The sequence below is a fragment of the Zeus faber genome, assembly GCF_960531495.2.
Source record: "Zeus faber genome assembly, chromosome: 8".
Taxonomy (NCBI): domain Eukaryota; kingdom Metazoa; phylum Chordata; class Actinopteri; order Zeiformes; family Zeidae; genus Zeus; species Zeus faber.
In genome coordinates this window covers 24,683,524-24,702,225 of record NC_137195.1, presented here as the reverse complement: position 1 = coordinate 24,702,225, position 18,702 = coordinate 24,683,524, and the positions used below count along the sequence as shown (strand labels likewise).

At 42.9% G+C, this 18,702-nt stretch overlaps 2 protein-coding genes across 2 annotated transcripts; both read right to left on the bottom strand.

Annotated features, from left to right (window-relative positions):
- Positions 1-680: 680 nt before the first annotated feature.
- Positions 681-7,755, bottom strand: mal2 (mal, T cell differentiation protein 2; the record flags this gene model as incomplete). The annotated part of the gene is made up of 4 exons (XM_080005118.1): positions 681-1,458; positions 1,986-2,186; positions 5,559-5,729; positions 7,639-7,755. 4 exons carry the CDS (start codon positions 7,753-7,755, stop codon positions 1,387-1,389), a joined length of 561 nt encoding a protein of 186 aa, XP_079861244.1. The 3' UTR covers positions 681-1,386.
- Positions 7,756-11,398: 3,643 nt separating this feature from the next.
- On the bottom strand, positions 11,399-15,522 carry LOC307233759 (uncharacterized protein). Its single transcript, XM_080005169.1, has 4 exons — positions 15,390-15,522; positions 14,587-14,688; positions 13,490-13,705; positions 11,399-12,877 (listed from the first exon to the last, which is right to left on the bottom strand). Exons 1-4 carry the CDS (start codon positions 15,502-15,504, stop codon positions 12,477-12,479), a joined length of 834 nt encoding a protein of 277 aa, XP_079861295.1. The 5' UTR covers positions 15,505-15,522; the 3' UTR covers positions 11,399-12,476.
- Positions 15,523-18,702: the final 3,180 nt, after the last annotated feature.

The window sequence follows — 18,702 nt, the reverse complement described above, 5'->3', positions numbered from 1 at the left end:
ACCCAAATAAGGTTAATGGAATTATTTGCAAAGACTCCCTTATCGTACTCCTATCTTAGTAATGGCATTAAAAAAAAAATCTTCACTTTAGGGTAAAAACAAATACTGAAATAAATAAGAAATGCTTCATAATTGGTTATTTTATACAAAGCGAATGTCCTCCCAATTGAAATAAAACATACAAACACCTAACACATGAGAATTTTAAACATCACACATCAGCACATTAACATTTTTACAAGTTTTAACACACACAAGAATTCCAGGGTGAGTCTGAAACAAGATCCCTTTAGCACCAGAGAGGGACGGGGACGGGCTGGGAGGTGAGAATTTATCTTGTCTTCGTGTGTTTTTCGCTTTTTTCAAAGTGGCATCGTGACATTGAAGGAGTTGACGATCCGCTGGTAAATATTGGACGTCGTGGAATTGGGAACTATTGTCTGTTGAAGGAAATCTGTAAAAGGAGGCAACTATTTATGAAAATATATCCAAATGAGGGCGATATCAAATTGGGTCAATTTTGTGTCAAACGTGTCACTGCCTCAAAGGCCCAACCAGGCCACGAGTCTCTAAATCCAGATGTGTATTTTTATTTATTATTTTTTGCTGGAGATGTCAAGAAATGTTACAAAGACAAAATAATCAATAATTACCAGTACCACAAGACTAAAATCACATGCCGTGAATTTATAAGACTATGTTTTTTCAACCTTATCTTTGACTCAAGATATTCAAGTTAAAGCCAATATAGGTCAGGACCAACCATTCCCTATTTTCTTATGCTTGCTTCACACCGAATACAACAAACGACGGCAACAAAACAATCAAATCAAGTTTTTTTCCCATCGGAACTGGGCTTAAAAATAAGTGAATAAGTCCCCAATATAAAACAATGACATAATTAACGTTATTCACTATCAATGAATCTCTTTTTGTATTGGAAAAATGTGCATGTTTTTTTTTTTTTCCCCGCTTTGCAAACACTATATTAAGTGAGTTTTAAACACTCATTCATGGAACATGGTGAATGTCCAGCTGAGCAAACTACTGCTGTTTTACTGGGATAAAAACAAGCTCTTAGTTTTTCCCTGACATATTTTGAGACGCTTCACCCAGACGCAGTTCATCCGACGGCCACTAGGGGCTGCCGGCCGCGGATACGCATGCAGTGTGAAGCAAACTTTACTCTCACTTTTGTAGGACAGGGGTTAAGGATGCGTCAGGTCCATAAAACCAACAGAATTATAATCTTCCAAAATCTCTTCGGCAGCTCTAAATAGCGTGGCCGATGTGGACCATATGATAATAGATGTTAAACAAGTTGCGGAATATTGTATGATGTGAAATATTTCAGTGATAGGGATGCTGGCGTGTGGTCCTTCTGCATCACATCCTCCACCTCCTGAAGCCCATGATCATGCTGCAGCCGTAGCATAGCGTCACCACAAAGCAAAATATCTGGAAAACAAATGGAAAAATGGAGTAAATTGGGGACATATTACATATTATGCAGACCCCTTTAGAACTTGTTGTCTTTGGTTTAAAAGCACAGAACTTTTTACTGTCTCTGCTTTACTCTGTATACAAAGACCATTAAAAACTTGTCACTAGATGTCACTGCTTGGACACAACTAAAGATGGCGAGCTCTATTTCGCAATTGGTTGCATGTTTCTCTGATCTGAGCCGCTGATCTGCACTGGATCTCTATGATTGCACGACTAGCGATCTGTTATGATGTATCATCAAAAAATGACGTTTCATTTCTCCGCCAGAAAGGGGAAACGGTACAGTGGATGAAAAGATCCGACGGCGAACTGCGTTGGAGGCGGCAGGGGGAAGTGCTGTGGAGGAGGGGAAACATCTGGTTTGATTTGCGCCGCAGATGTTGTAATACCTCGTGAATGGCATCCCATTCAGATCCACGGTTTGTGTCTCACGGAAGAAAGAGAACAGCGCTCGGCACGGAGCAGAGCGCGGCACTCACCGTGGCCGCCACGTTAATCCCGTACTGCCTCTCATCCAGGATGGTGAATATGTTGCCCCTGGGGTAGGTGATGCACATCACTGCCGCGGTGCTGTTGGGGCTCAGCTTAATGTGAGCGCCGCCGTTAGCCGCAGTGGTCGCCGCCTCCAGGACAAAGGCGGCGAAGTAGAAGAGCAGGGCCGTGAAATGATAAACCACATCCTGGGGGGGAAAGGATTGGAAGTGAGTTGGAAAAGAGAGCTCTTTGACAATCGAGATGACCAATCCGAAGACTTGTTTGAAGCGTTTCAACCCCTTTTCGACTAATCTTAAAAAAAAATTAAAATGAGCTTAAAAAAAGGTAAAAAAAAAAAAAAAAAGCTTTGAAGCTATTGTAGCTGATATTCAAGCGAATGCGAGACGTGACCGGCGGGTCTTTATGAGGAGAATCAGAGAGAAAATCAAAAAGGGAAAGAAAAGAAGAAAAACAAGTCGGGCCCGAGACGAGACCCATATTGAGCGATTACGGTAAAAAAGCATTAGAGGGGGAGAGCGAGAGACACACGATCATTAGAGAGAGAGAGAGAAAATCATGAGGGAGAGAGAGGGAGATACAGAGACAGTGAGAGAGACAGATAGGGAGAGAGAGACAGAAAGCGAGACAATCAGAGAAAGAGAGCGAGACAGAGAGAGAGAGAGAGAGAGAGAGAACAGCAGAAAGCCGGGCCTACAGGCATGCCTTTGTTGGGCTCCTGGCGTGAGCTCGTCATCTATGAAAGTCATTGTTTTTGTGGAAAACAAACAACAGCCCATGCTCGGCTAGGCCGGGGAGCGGAGACCGGAGCTGATCGGTCTGAGGGCCGGCTCACAAGTAAAAAAAAAAAAAAAAAACAACAACAAGAAAACACAGAACAAAACAATATGCCACAGATGTGAATTTTATGACATCATTTCTGATTCTGACGATTACGTGTACTCTCCATGTTTCCAGGTTACTTGGACATTCCAGTGTAGTTCTATTTTATTGAGTGACTTTGTTTAAAGTGAAAATCCATAAGTTTTTCTGTGTTGGGTGGATTACACTACAAATTCCCGAATTCAATAATGAAAGCAGCATATACAGTAATTTCACGGATTTGCACTTTAATCTTCATAAGGAAGATATCTTTTTGTAATTGCCTATAGACTTTGCAGCCAACTATATCCTCCAGTGGATTTGTCGAAATAGGACTTTCTTCACATGTATTCAGTCTTCTTAAGTCCATATATAACTTCATTTTATTAAAAAAAAAAAAAAGAATAACACCGCATGGCACCAAATAAAAATAATTGATCACAAACAAGAAGGTCAGTTACATTACACCTGCAGGTTTTTTGCAAGAAAAAAAAAACAGCCTACCCTCCCCCCTCCTCCCCCAACGAAACAGCAAAACACGCAGCTGAGAATGTTCGACGACAGATTCTGTTCTCTCTGTGTTCAATAAGAAAGGAAGCTCACACATCCGTCAAATTCATGCTGACTTGTTTCCCCTACAACAGGTAAGTTCTGTGATTTTCAGCCTGATACCCCGAAAATTTGTCCATTATAGCAGGGGAAATGCAAGGATTTCCTCGCAATTTGAACACACAACACTTGAGATCAACCGATTAATTGTGCGATATCGACATCGCGATGACTAAACGATTAATTGTGCAGCCCCGATTATGGTTTTTTGTTTACTAACTCTCGACCATGGAACGCATCCAGATCAGTCAGTCAAGTCTTGACAAGCCAAGTCATTACACATATTACAGGATACAACTTGTATGACTTGCAGGTAAACAAACTCAATGTAAGGATTGATACAGGAGTCAAATTGGGGCATTTCCCCCTTGTAACGTAACAGATTCTCCTTCACACTGGTCACCTGCCTGTACCCAGTAGACTCTACAGTCGAGGAGAAACAATGAGAATAGTCTAGATGGTTGACAAGATATGAAAAAAGAAAGTAAACGACGAGTGAGACACACTGATTAAGGTCCAGATTGAGGCCGGGGTTGAACTGTTCTGGTGCTAAAGTTCACGTATTAACACACTCTGGCAAACACACCCACTTTCGATCCCATTACGAGGCGTGAGTAGCAGTGTTGCCCCGTATTGTGCGGAGCAGAGAACCGCCTCGTACACACGAGGGACAAAAAATAAAATCCTCAAACAGTTTTCCTTGCGCTGTCAGGGTTAGAGAATGACCACAAGCAACCTCCAAAGACTAGTCACCCCCAACCCAAGTCAACGGAACCTGAAATTAAATATACAGAGCTAATGGGTTTGATCTGTACAAGACCGAGCTCATAGATATAGATATATACAATAATGTTTACGCATGCAATAACTAATTTCGAGTTTCAGCATCTATTTCCATCGCACACAATACATGACGGCTGGGGTGACTTTCACAATGGTTACCTTTCTGCGTTATTAATGAAGCGCACAAATATTTGGCCCAGAACAAAATCCGAATGAACAAGGAAAAAACGGACAACCAATCGTATCGCATGTCGGTTTCATTTTCGCGGCGGAACCAGGTCAAAGCCGATTGCCGAACCTGGCCGGCGACTAATGAGTGTTGGGAACAGTGTAAAAAGAGAGACAGGATGCGGGAGCCATGTGCAAACAATTACCTCACTTGAGTTAAAGTAAAATCCTGGAGAGCGGGCATGTGTGTGTTTGGATAAAAAAGCCATTGTCTCAGTGCTGCAGTCACACCTTTCCTTTATTACTCACGCAGTAAATCTGGCCGTAATACAAAATTAAAAAGCCACCTTAGAAGAAATAATATAACTATAATATGTCATTATTTTCGAACCATTAATATTATCAGTGTGTGTGTGCCCTGCATAACGCTCATGAAGCCCAAACCTCAAACCTCACACCTTGCACAAGATTTTAAGTCCAGCGTTTCTCAACTGGTCCAGCCCGTGTAGACCCAGATAAATGGAGGTTACAATCATTCTCGTTGACTTCGCAAAATTAAGAGCGCAGTCATCCCTGATGCCTTTGTGCATGTTAAGAGGAGCATACCAACCCCCCCAATTCAATGATAAAGCCACAGAAGCCGTAGCGGCTGATTTCCCGAGATCACTTATATCAAGACAGCAATAAAATGATGAGGATGATGGTCCGCTAGAAATGGACCCACGACCCAGGTTTGGAGCGGGAGCCACCCGTTGAGAACCGCTGAGCTAGTCTGAATCTCTATGCATTTGCAGTTGCAATTAATAATGTCTCTCTGTTGCTACCAGGCCGCCATGATCGAGGAATTTAATTTGCAGATTAATTTAAAACAGTTTAATTGTCTTTATGTCTGTTTTATGCCTCTTTAATAGTATAAGCTTGTATAGTAACAGTTTAATAACAAAAATCAATGGCTATTGGAACGTAAAACCAATTTGCCTCAACCCAACTGATGGAAACGTTCCATTCATTCGGACTTTTCTAACATTGGCTTAAAATTCCCCCGAAATTTGGATGGAAACATATCACGGTGGAATCCAACGATAAGCGATGACCTTCAATAATTTGTGATCTGGCGATCATGCATTGTGCAAGCGTACCAGGAAGTTCCAGTCGGTGGTGACGCGGTCTGCCAGGCCGGTGACGAGGAGGGCCATGTAGGAGGAGGAGAGGACGAAGGTGGTGACGGAGACGAACATCACCCAGCCCTGCAGGAGAGGGACGGGCACGTTGGAGGAGGCCACCAGGATCCACACCAGGCCACCAAATAACTGGAAATAATGAAAGAAAAACGTATATTTATATATATATATAATTCTTATTGGTTTTTTTTAAACATTCTCAATGTTTACTCGATTTTAGGTGGATTTAGTTTATGAGAGTGTACGTCAAAGCTGGTGATGGCTTTTCGTAGGGTTTACATTGATCCACTGAGTAGGTTACTATATTATGCCTGTTGATTAAGACGCAAGGTTCTTAAATGAATGACATTCATGATATTCGTGATTCAATAAGCCTTTATCTCTTCAGCAATGGCCATTTAAGGACATAATAAAAAAAATAAAAATAAAATCACAACAATGTGGTTTGGCAATTTTGACCTGAGTGACCTGAATGACCCTGAATGACCTTCGTTCGCTTCATTGACGTTTTGAGAAAATCCTTAAAATAATGACTTTTAAGTCTGGAACCAAGCCAACCAACGACAAGATGATCCGCCACCACCAAACATTTGATTCGGAGCAAAAAAAACCATTTGGAAAACTAAAAAAAAAAAAAGGCAAAGGTAGAAAGATTCGCAGATAATTCTTTGAAGAGTTGGGGTTGGGGTTCGCAAGATTTACATCTACTCTGAATATTGCTTGTGCGTAATGACCTTTTCCACTGACCTTTAAATTATTATTGGCCTATGTGTATTTCGATTGATGAACTAAATAAGTGCCCATTGGCTTATGATTTTAAATGGATAGTCCCTTTATAAAGTCATAAAAGACAAGATATATCGCTTAAATAACTCAGCTTTGGAGATGATGGAATGTCAGAGGAGCTAAGCTAGCTGAACCCCTCCGCAGCCATGCAGTGAGCTAACAAAGTTAGCATTCGGCCCGTACCAGACGCACAGCGAGGAAATGGGTATTGATCGACCTACTCGCCTGAATCTGCGTAAAACAGACCAAAAGGCGACCCCTCTGCCCCCCGCGCCTTGTTTAGGCGTACAGTTTGTGAACAGAGTGAACAGAGGAAATGAACTGGCCAAACAATCCCGTCCACAACGCACACAGATTTCACAAGAGATCTGAAATCAAACCGAAATGCCAAACTGCAGCCCTGACGGTGGCACGACCGACGGAGGTCACCTTCCACGCTGAAAGGCCACTTGGGAAGCTGGACGACGCAGGCAATTCGCGGAGAAACTATGGGATCATAGTGCATGAAGCGGTTGGATAAGAAGTTGCTCATCCATCTTGAACTTTCGGGCAACGCGTGGCGAGAGAAGGCGCCCCAACGTCATAACCCCAACGGCCCACGAAACAAATAGACCCGTCGAAGCCCAACTGGTACAAACACAGACACGGTGTGCATCTATGGGGTGGGGACTGGGTTTTAAATCAGGGTTACAACCCCCTTTTCAGATCACTGACTGAGATAATCAATTAGTGATCAACTCCTGCCTTAAAGGCAGGGAAGAATGACAACATCCACTCCAAGCACTGTACACACTCATACAGAAAGCACAGCAGTCTGTTTGTCTAAGAGAATAATGCCTAACTTGACATGAAAAACCGCCGGTCGTTGACTGTTCGGACGCGGGGGGCGGGGAGGGGGAAAAAATTCGCTCCGCCTCTGGTTTGGACTTTTTAAAATAATGCCTATGTGTGATGTTTTACTCTTATTCCTGCCCCTGTTTTCCTTCTCTGTTTTAATCTGCCTTTTTGACATGTTGAATGTTTTGGGTTTGGTTTTTGTTTTTCATTGCGGCCCCCGGGGGCAAGCGTGTCGACTTTAAGCGCGCTATGGATAAAACTCTGATCCGATAAATACATCGATAAACACATTGATTTTTGATATTCTAATCTTTATTATTATTATTATTATTATTATTACTATTTATTGCGTTGACCAGTTAAGGCTATTGATGCACTTCACATGCGTTCGGGAAATGCAGGTCGCGTCACTCACTATCTCGGAGCAGACCAGGGCTCCAGAGTAGGTCCGCAGGATCTCCAGCCCCAGAGGCAGAGAGATGGTGGGCGCGGGGAAAGCGGTGGCCGCGGGGTTGGTGGCCGGTTCCGCCATCTCTCTCTCTCTCTCTCTCTCTCTCTCTCTCTCTCTCTCTGCCGTCAGGAAACGTCTCCTTCTCCCTCTGTGCCCGTAGGATCGTCCTTCCTTCCCCTCCCTCCCTCTCTCTCTCTCTCTCTCTCTCTCTCTCTCCCCCAAACGAACAATGCAGCGGCGCCGCGGGGACATTCCTCCGGAGTCACGTGACCCGGGAACAGGTCGGACAGGTGCAGCGGCCACGCCACGCCCCCCCCCCCCCCCCCCCCCCCCCCCCCCCCCCCCAGCTTTCCCACCTGTGTGGATCAGGTTGCCAGTTGGTCCCAGTTCCCGGGTTGCCAGTTCCGCGGGTTGGGGTGGTGGGAATAACAAGAGGTGAGACGCAGCGCGTTTGGACTCTTATTCGGAGATGCGCAGTCACTCACGCCACAAGGAAGGTAGTTAGTGACGAACTCAGACCTCTTACTTGAGGAGACGCACTAATACCTTGACATGACACCACCCTTGGGAAAGTCAAAGTGCCACATTGACTTTTAGACTTACGTTAAAGTATATACGTGCTTGCTCTTAAATGTACTTAAAGTGTTAGTTGTAAAAGTACTTATTATATGCATGTCCTGATTATATGTTATGATAACAAATTACCTAAATTATAGCCTACTACTTGTACTTTGTTACCCTCCATCACTGGTTAATGAGTGTATAATATCAATACCATTTAACACTATTAAATAATATAGTGCCGGTGGGTACAATGCTTTGGAGGTTATATTCACCGGCCTTCATAGGGCATAGAATGCAATTTCCTGGGGCCTCGGCCTTATTATTATTTATATGTATTTTTTTTCATGAAATATGCTTTATGTTTCCTTTGTCACTGACTCCGGCGATCAGCGCTATGCATCACCCACACTTGATGATTAATATTCGGGAAAAAGTCCAATTAGAGAAGAATGTACAGAGCGGACATGGTGAGCGGAGAGACGCACTTGCAGTAGCTCTGAAAAGTTCCTCTCTTTTTCAGCGAGCCGGATCACTGAAAAAGAGACGACTCTGACGGCTCCCAAGCATTTGTTTAACTATGAAATGGTATGACATGGTATGACATGTTTTGTTCATGTTTATTCCACCCAAAAATACAACATTATTTATCATGATTTAACGTGACTGGACTCAGTTAACATCCTCTAAACAAATTACACAATTGCAATGAAAATTAAGGCATATCATGAAAAAATGTAACATTGCAAAGAATGTTACAACCGTTCAAATGAATAAATAAAATATATGGCAACTTTTTGCCCTTTGTACATTTCTTTAAAAATGAGGACAACATGTATGGCTCTCAGATGCAGGAGCCCACTCACTTAAAAGAGCATTCCGAAGCAGAGCTGGGAGTTCCAAACGGGATAAAAGCTGGTGTCTCCTGCTGTGTACAGACCAAAATGTCTCTGGAAGCAATTGGATAGACCTACCTATCAGAGCAAGGAAACGTGGGGCGTAGCGCTGAGCGAGTGAGTTGCTAAATTAAACCTTTACTAAATCCTGTCAGAAGTATAGCAAGCACATCTTTCTTATCAACTAGAGCTTTTTAGAAAAAAAAATATACCGTCCAGTTCGTTAAATACTGTCCCGATAGCAGATTCGATGGACCTTTTCGCCTCAGCGGCAGCCATCTTGGTGAGGTGCGTCGACGTCTCTCCTCTGCATTGCCATAGTATCGAATCCACCCCATATTAGATAAACGATTGTGATTGAATCGGTGTGAAATGGGAGGGTGGCCAGACGTACTCTGCAGAACAAATAAAACACAAGCTCGCAAATTGATCTGGTTCCCAGGCTATCTGTATATGATGGACTACTATTCCACCTTGACTTGCACAGGCTGTACATGTGCATGACGGCTTTGACAAAAAACGGCAGCTATTAAGTGTTTTCAGAGCGGCGCATTGGACACGGAGGACTTGATATCTGCTTTTGTAAATGCAAAAGCCCCGAAGGTAAAGCTGATCATCTAAACACCAGGACATTGGCATAAAACGTAAACAGAATTTTGACATTGTGACCGAATGTAAGGTCACAATTTGACATGTATAATGTGCACAATTGTCAACGTACACATCTGTGTTGTTCCTATGCAGAATGATGTCAGCCTCTCCCTCCCTGGTGGCCTCCCTCTTTTGACCCTGGTGGAAAAGAACAAAACTGCTGCCTGTGATCTGTGACCTGTGTGAGTACCTACTGCTGCCTCGATATTCTGTTCAGGGTATATGTTTCTTGTATACATTCAATAGAACGTACAATTTGTTACCTTTTGTTTTAAAATCTTTGAGTGTTGTATTCCCAATCTTTTCTTCTTTTCTTGCACCATCATATTCTTTGAACGGAGTGAAGAGCATTTGAATCATGATTCAATTTCGAATTCTCATTTAGCTTTGTTCACTGAAAAGATATACGTCTAAAGAGTTATTGCTTACAAGCCATGATTGCATTAAGCGAGGTGGAGAAGGGGCCTTAAATAGGCTTTGTCTGGGGCCTCCAAATCACTAAGACCGCCACCTTATATTCACTTCCTTCTTTATAAGTAGGCATATGTCTGGCAACCTGTCACCTCTTCTCTGGTAATCCAGAGGTTGCTAAACCTTTTTATGCAAAGGCAGACTAAACTCTGGGTGAGGATCCCCAGAGTTAATATCATTATTAATATCGTAGGTATAATAAGAATGATAAGATATCTGAAAGTGGTTCGTGATTTGACTTATTGGTTGAAGTGGAACATTGAAAGGTTTTACAGGGTTGTGCATGACCTGGCCTCAATTGGGCCAGTAGCCAGTTGGATGTTCTGAGGGGTGAAAGTTGTCAGAATCCCTATTATTGGTTCTTCATTGTTGAAAAAAAAACAAAAAACCAAGATGCATGATAACATTAACGTAGCCACAATGGTGAAAGTGTACTCATTAACCTTCCCGGACCACCGAGACGCTCTGTGAGGGTAAATATTATATCTTAACCGTGTGCAGAAACTCCAAGGTTACAGACAGAGGAATGAGCAGCACTGGTTGACTTCTCACAGTCCAGGAAGCTTCAACCTGCAGCTCAAGCTGGAGGGCTAGCTGGAGAGTTTACGCACAAATGCTGAGGAAAAAAAAAATGTATTCATCATGAAGTCATTTGCTGAGATCGATGGCCAGTGGTGAAGTTTTGTGCATGTTTTACTGAAATTCATGTTATGCGTACTGTTGACAAAACCTTAAAAAGGGCACCTGCAGCACTGGGTGGAGTTTCAGCTTACTCTGCCAAAGCACTGTACCATAACACCAAAAGAAAAATGATTGTCTGTAAAAGCTTCAATTTATATCCATTGTAGTTCTTATATGAGAGTGAATGAGAATGTATATATGTTATAGGAGAATGTACTTTCACCAAATTGATTATGGAATGTAAGATTGAAAGATTGCACATAGTAAAAGGCACTGTCATGATGATGAATCATTTGTGCCTAACTTCATAAGTATCAAATATTAAGTCATAAGTTAGTAGTCAAAACAAAACATATTAAGTCATGGTTATTAACTGTTATCTCATAATTATGACATACTCATAAACATGACATTTTTCTTTTCATCATTCTTATTTTTCCATTTCTTTATTTATTGCCCAGGGGAAAATAAGCTACCTTAAAGTCTGCATAGGCATATGTAAGCATACATGTCACCCAGACAAGAGAGAACCCACCCACCCAGAGAACAAACAGTATGCATACCATCAAGCAAAAAAAACCAAACCTGAAGGCACCAAAAACAACTTCTGTCACGAACCCAACATTAATCCTAGAAGGTAAAATACGAGGACATACAGTATATTATAAGTAGATATAGGGAATATAGAATATCTTTGGAAAAAGGTGCTTATATAATAAACATTCCTACATGGCTTTTATGTAAAACAAGCTTACTTACAGGATAAACACATAGAAAAATCTTTATATGAAAATATTGAATAGGAAAATATACAATGATTATATGTAACATTTCAATATAAAAGCAGTTATTTTTGACAATATGGGATTTGAATACATGGTTTAAAGCAGTATCATGTAGTCTTTCACACAGTCTCTCCAACACAAATAAAAAAGTAAGTGTATCCTCGTAAAAAACCCTATAGAGACTATAGATGTTGTTCAGCGGGACCAGCGGTGGAAAGTCTGGTCAGTGCACAAAGTGATATCTTAAACCAATCTGGAAAGCAAGCTCCATAGGATAAGCAGGAAATTAACAAGCATTTAAATGTGCCAGCTATTGCCCCCAAATGTACTACAAATTATGCTCTTTGTGCATTGTTAAAGGTGAAAAATAAAAAATAAATGGTTTTTTTAAATTATCAAGTACAAATTTCCAGGATATTAACACTGAAAGGAAAGTAAAAGTCACAAGAGAAACAATTTCATGGCCCTACAATAACCTTTGGAAGTAGTTGTCAAGTTGGCAATCATGCATTGGCTATTAATTGCCAAGACTGACAAAATGGTTGCCGAATTTTTAATAATTTTGTGATTGAGTGAAATCAATAGATAAATCGATAGATTGATAGATTTCTAAACAAGTGGTATACCGTACTGGTTGACAACGAGGAAACCAGACCGCATAAGATTGGTTGACAGTGGCCCAAATCTGGTCGCCCAGGGCAACTGGGAAACCGTCATCATCACTCCCTAGATTGGAAATGTCGGACATTACTAGGATCTATTTACGACCCTGGACCTTAATATACTCGCACGTGAAGGATAATTGCATGGAACAAGGCACGTCGTTCCATCCATATTTTTCGTCGGCATTTGCGACCTCCACGCAGTCCTCTTTGCCCCTCCTATCATTGGGCTCTCCTGGTTGCCAGAATCCTGCCCCATTCAGATCGCTGCCGTCCACCCATTTCCACTTGCCCTCTGAGTCCTTGTCGGACAGACCGATCCAGCTCCTATGGTTAAACACGCCGACAAATCTCTGCTCCTCTAAGCTTTCGATAATCACCAGGTCCGTCCCTCTCTTTTGGCAATGCTGCCTGGCCTGGTCCCAGTTTTTACTGGTGGTGGAGAAGAGGTAGCAGCTCCCATTGTACCCGATCCAGCCTGAAGAGTTGCATTGCACTAGGAGTCATGAGGAGAAAGTTTACCTTGTTAGAGACTGAGGAACTTTTAATCTCCAGCAACCAACCACGAGTACACCCAAAAAGTTGATCAAGGCCTCGGTTTTGCCATAGAAGTAAAATTGGGATCGGAACTCACGTATGTTCTGGTCTTGTCCCAGATGAACAAAACTAGTACTGTGTAGCACCGATTAGGGACCATCTTGATTGTTCTATTCAAATTTTATTGGCCTAAAATAAATTTTATGTAGGCTGCATCAGTCAAGCACATGTGGAACAACTTACTTATTGCAAACCACGGCTTAACAACAAAATCCAGGCCACGTGAAGTCACATTCAGTCAGTCCAATGCAACCGACAAACTAAAATGAGTTGGACAGTCTCACCTTTAATGGCACCCTATTTTCAAAATGGAACTTGATAAACACAGTGAAGTGCCTCGATTCCTGTTGTCTACGTTGTGTTGACTGTAAATATAATAGTGACAGAATAACTGGTTGGACCTGAGGGGGGAATGGGGAGGGAATACTGGACTGCTCTCATTCCCTTGACCATATCCACTGAGCAACTAATCAAAGAATCAAAAGTGACCGATTTCTCAGCATTTTCTCACCGGTCGCACTGAGGTAGAGCTTGTCGAACTCCTCCTGCAGCTGCTGGCGGCCCGCGACCACGCCGCTGTACTGGCTCTGGAGCTGGTCTTTCTCCGCGGTCAGGTTGCCGACACTGACCTCCAGCCGGTTTCTCTCTTGGACCAGCTCGTCCCTGGACGCCGCCAGGGCATTGTAGCGGCTCTCCAACTGGCTCCGCTGCAAAGTCTGATCTCTGTCTGTGAAAGGAAGAATAGAACAATGACTTTATCGATCCCTGTGGATGAAATTTGTCCTCTGCATTTCACCAATCCTAACTATAGAGCAGTGGCGGAAAAAGTACTCGAAAGCTGCACTTGAATAAAAATAGAGATACTTACTCAAAAACTCATTAAAAATGAATGTCGCTTATTAGAATATTACTTGAGTAAGTAGCTATTATTAAAGGTACTCCCGTATCCAAAGTAATTTTATGGTATTAAATTAACTTAAGTATCGAAAGTAAAAGTAAATGCTGTGGAGGGGAAAAAAAAGCCATACTTATTTTTGCTATGAGTTTTTTTCTCCCTTTTATCTCAGTCACTGGTCTGGGACATGCCTGTGCTTGTTCTGCAGCAAAACCGGAACTTAAGGTGGGCAGGGTTACCAGGTCCTCATGATGAACCCAGCCATCCCCCAACCAACAGACATAAAAAAAGAACAACCCACTTCAACACTCAAAAAGTAGCCCCATTCCACGGGAAAACCACACAACTGGCATCTCTGAACACGGGTTTGTTTACACACACTGATATGAGCCTTGATTCGTCAGCCTATTTTTCCTTTGTTACTTTATGCCACCATTTAGGAGTGTTGGGCAGCCATATCAGGGTGCCCAGGGACCAACTGTAGCTCCGGGCCAAGGCCTTGCTCAAGGGCATTGATAGGGCATCGGTTGACCCTATCATGCCTGTCTTAAGGGTGGGAGGAAACTGATGTGAACATGGGGAGAAGATGCAGACTCCACAGAAAGGGCCCCAGTTGATGTTCGAACCCAAAACATTCTAACTGTGGACCACCACGCCACCAAATAACGTCTGAATACTGCTTGCGTGGTCTTTATTGTGAGGACTGTACCTACAGAGGACCGTCAGGCCGATGATCCCAGCCAGAAGGAGGACGCACAGGAGCCCCAGACACACCACAGCCACTCCTGTCCAGCTTCTGCACAACCGGGCACACCCTGAATGGCATATAATCACCAAGACAACATTTAGATTGCATGCATTCACTATCTTTTAAACCACAACATTGCATTGTCTTTATCTTTCTACAAGCCAATGCAAGTTTGAGTCTTGTTGTGTTTAATTGTGTGGGTTGGGTTCGTACCAACGACCAAAAAGCGCATGGGAGCGGGGTTGAGTCCTGCCATACCTGGGCGTAGGCCCATTTGAAATTGATCTCTGCGGTTTTATTACATCTTTTTTTAATCTGTTTTTTACCTTTTTATTTACAAGGAGGCTGAAGTTAGCTGACAGGAACAAGGTGGATTTTACTGTGTTTTTGGACAAACACCTGACAAACACCTACACTTGACCTGTAGATCCAACACGTCTGTATTCTATACTCACAAAAGAATAAGGGTTTCACAAATCAGAAATGGTGTTTGAAATTCAATATAAGCTTGTTATAATGTAGTCCAGGTTTGCTAACATAAATACAGTATTTTTGGATTTACACCTGGTCTTAAGTGGTCCGTCTGTAGAAAAAGGAGAAATTGAACGCACCATGAAATCATCTTTTATACAATACCTTATATGCCTAATGCAAAGCACTTTGAATTGACCTTATGTATGAAATGTGCAATTCAAATCAACTTGCCTTGCAATTACCCCCCCCATACACCTACTCTCAATTGAACATGTGTTGGGTGTGTGTTCCTACCTGAAGATGTGGATCCACTTCTATATTTTGATCCAGCCTTGCAGTCATCATCACATGTCATGAGATTGAAGTAATCTGTTCCAGTCTGCACTGGGCTGCTGCTGCTCAGCTCCATTGACAGGACTGTGGTGTGTGTGCGCCTCTCACCTTGAATTGTCAAACTTCAGAAAGACCCAAAACCTCTGTGAGGGAGTGGTAGCCTATTGATCCTCAAAAGATGCTCCCTTGACTTAATAGGGAGATACTTTACGGATAAAACATGCACAGACATAGTACATTTCGCCCCTCCCAGTCGATAAAATATTTATGCATGCACTTTATGCATTAAAGTACTATAGGTGAACAACAGCACCACCACGTGGCCAACAGCCAGTGGACGTTTCTCTTTCGGTCTGCCCATCTTTATATTATTATTTTCTGCTGTTTGTCTAGGTCGTGTTTTCGTGTAATTAAAGAGGTAGTGAAACATCAGCTTAGCTTCCTCCGTTGGGCCAGGAAGTACATCCTTTCTATGTCGGTTTCCCACTATTTTGATCATAGTTTCACCCTTTTCTCTGTAACTTTAGTATAAGAAGGCATGGCAGTTTGGTCTAAATCTTCTCTAACAACAAAAATCTCACATTGGACCCCCAGAGACAAAACCTTCAGGGTCAAGTGGCTTGGTCAAGGATCTAACCATCTGTCAGCAAGAAAGCCTATTTTTTGTTGATGCCCATGCCTTTACATTAATTATATTTCGAATGATGGAAATGTAATGTACACGTTGTTATTTACACAACATGACATTTACATGTCATATAAACTTTTTTACTCGTTGTCACTCAAAACGACCACACCACGGGTCGACACAGAGAACAGAAATGTCACAAACCTAGTAGAATTGGCAATGTTTGTGTTTTGTTTTTTTAAATATTTATTTACTAGAAATGTTCTTTCAGTCTGAGGTTTAAAATGTTCAAGCGATAATAACTTGATTGGTTTAACATATTGATATTAATCCAGCCACTGGTGGTGCACAAGCCAGTGTATCATCAGTGCCGGTCCCAAGCGCGCATGAATAGAGAGGGTTGCGTCAGGAAGGGCATCCTCCGTAAAAACCATGCCAAATCAAACATGCAGACAACAAATCTGATTTCCATACCGGATCGGTCGAGGCCCTGGATAACAACGACCGCCACTGGTGCCGTTAGCCAACATGGTGCCAGTGGAAATTGTGCTACTGTCGGCCGAAGAATAAGAGGGGGAAGGCGTGTCCGGAGACAGCAGGAGAGGAAGAAGGGTAGGAGAGTAGAGTTGAGAGTAGGAACTTTTAACGTTGGCACTATGAAGTGTAAAGAGAGCTGACATGGCTGACATGATGGAGAGAAGAAAGGTAGATGTACTATGTGTACAAGAGACCAGGTGGAAGGCGAGTAAGGCCAGGAGTATCGGAGCCGGGTACAAACTGTTCTACCATGGAGTGGATGGCAGGAGAAATGGGGTAGGGATAGTCTTGAAGGAAGAATATGTCAAGAGTGTTTTGGAGGTGACGAGAGTGTCGGACAGAGTGATGAGCATGAAGTTGGAAATTGGTGGGGTGATAATGAATGTGGTCAGTGCATATGCTACCCAAGTTGAGTATGAGATGGAAGAGAAAGAAGAATTCTTGAGTGAGTTGGATGTTGTGGTGGAGAGCGGCCCCAAGGGAGAGAGAGTGGTCGTTGGAGCAGATCTCAATGGGCATGTTGGCGAAGGGATCAGAGACATAGGTGATGAGAAGGTGATGGGTAGGTATGGTGTCAAGGAGAGGAATGTGAAATGACAGATGGTGGTGGATTTCGCCAAAAGGATGGAATTGGCTGTTGTGAATATGTATTTCAAGAAGAGGAAGGAACACAGGGTGACATACAAGAGTGGAGGAAGATGCACACAGGTGGACTACATCTTATGCAGGAGGTGCAATCTGAAAGAGATTAGTGACTGCAAAGTGGTGGTAGGGGAGTGTGTTGCTAGGCAGCATCGGATGGTGGTCTGTGTGACTCTGGAGGCCGAGAAGAGGAAGAGAGTGAAAGAAGAGCCAAAGATAAAATGGTGAATGTTGAAAAAGGAGAAGTGTTGCATGGAATTTAGGGAAGAAGTAAGGCAGGAAATAGGTGTGAATGAAGGGTTACCAGATGGCTGGGAAACAAATGCAGAAGCGGTGAGGGAGATGGCCAAGAAGGTACTCGGTGTATCATGCGGGAACAGGAAGGAAGACAAGCACTCGTGATGGTGGAATGAGGAAGTACAGGAGAACATAGAACAGAAGAGGTTGGCGAAGAAGAAATGGGATAGTCAGAGAGATGAAGAAAGTAAACAGGAGTACAAGCTGATCCGGCGCAGGGCGAAGAGAGAAGAAGCAAAGCAAAGGGAAGAGGCATATGACGAGTTGTATGAGAGGTTGGACAGTGAGCAAGGAGCAGAGGACTTGTACCGATTGGCGAGACAAAGGTACCAAGCTGGGAAGGATGTACAGCAGGTTAGGGTGATGAAGGATAATGATGAGAATGTGCTGACTAGTGAGGAGAGTGTGTGGAGAAGGTGGTCACTTTGAGGAGTTGATGAATGAAGAAAATGAGAGGGAGAGAAGAGTGGAAGATGTGGGGATAGTGGATCAGGAAGTGCAGCAAATTAGCAAGGATGAGGTGAGAACAGCATTCAAGAAGATGAAGAGTGGAAAGGCAGTTGGCCCAGATGACATACCTGGGGAAGCATGGAAATGTTTAGGTGAGATGGCAGTGGTGTTCCTAACGAGACTGTTTAACACCGTCCTGGAAGGGGAGAGGATGCTGGAGGAGGGGAGAAGAAGTGTACTGGTACCCATCTTCAAGAATAAGGGAGACGTACAGAGCTGTAGTAACTACAGGGGAATAAAGTTGCTCAGCTTTATGGATGTGGTGGGGGGGGACATGCAGGCGGGTGGTGTAAGGGAGGAAGATGCGCAGAACAGAAGGTATTGGAGATGATCCGCTGTAGCGACCTCTAACGGGAGCGGCCAAAAGAAGGAGAAGAAGAAGGTTTAACATATTGATATCAAACTTGTCTAAATGCCCCTTACTGTATACTAGGAGTCATGGTTTATTTGTTTGTTTCATTTTTATTATTAGAAATTATTTGGGGGGGGGGGGGCTGGGTCGATTTAACATTATAATTAGCCTATTTATGAGCGTATTTAGTTAACCTCAAAATCAGTGGTAAATATATATGTAATAATAATTGTGTTACAGTTATACTCAGTGGCTTTAATGGAGTCTACATACTGTCTTATTAAGGAAGGTGTTGTCCAGAGGGGAAA

Coding starts and splice junctions, on each gene's coding strand:
- LOC307233759 (XM_080005169.1), bottom strand. CDS start 15,504: ATGGAGCTGAGCAGCAGCAGCCCAGTGCAGACTGGAACAGATTACTTC. Junction 13,706..14,586: donor CATCGGCCTGACGGTCCTCT/GTAGGTACAGTC, acceptor TTCCTTTCACAG/ACAGAGATCAGACTTTGCAG. Junction 12,878..13,489: donor GCTCTACCTCAGTGCGACCG/GTGAGAAAATGC, acceptor CATGACTCCTAG/TGCAATGCAACTCTTCAGGC.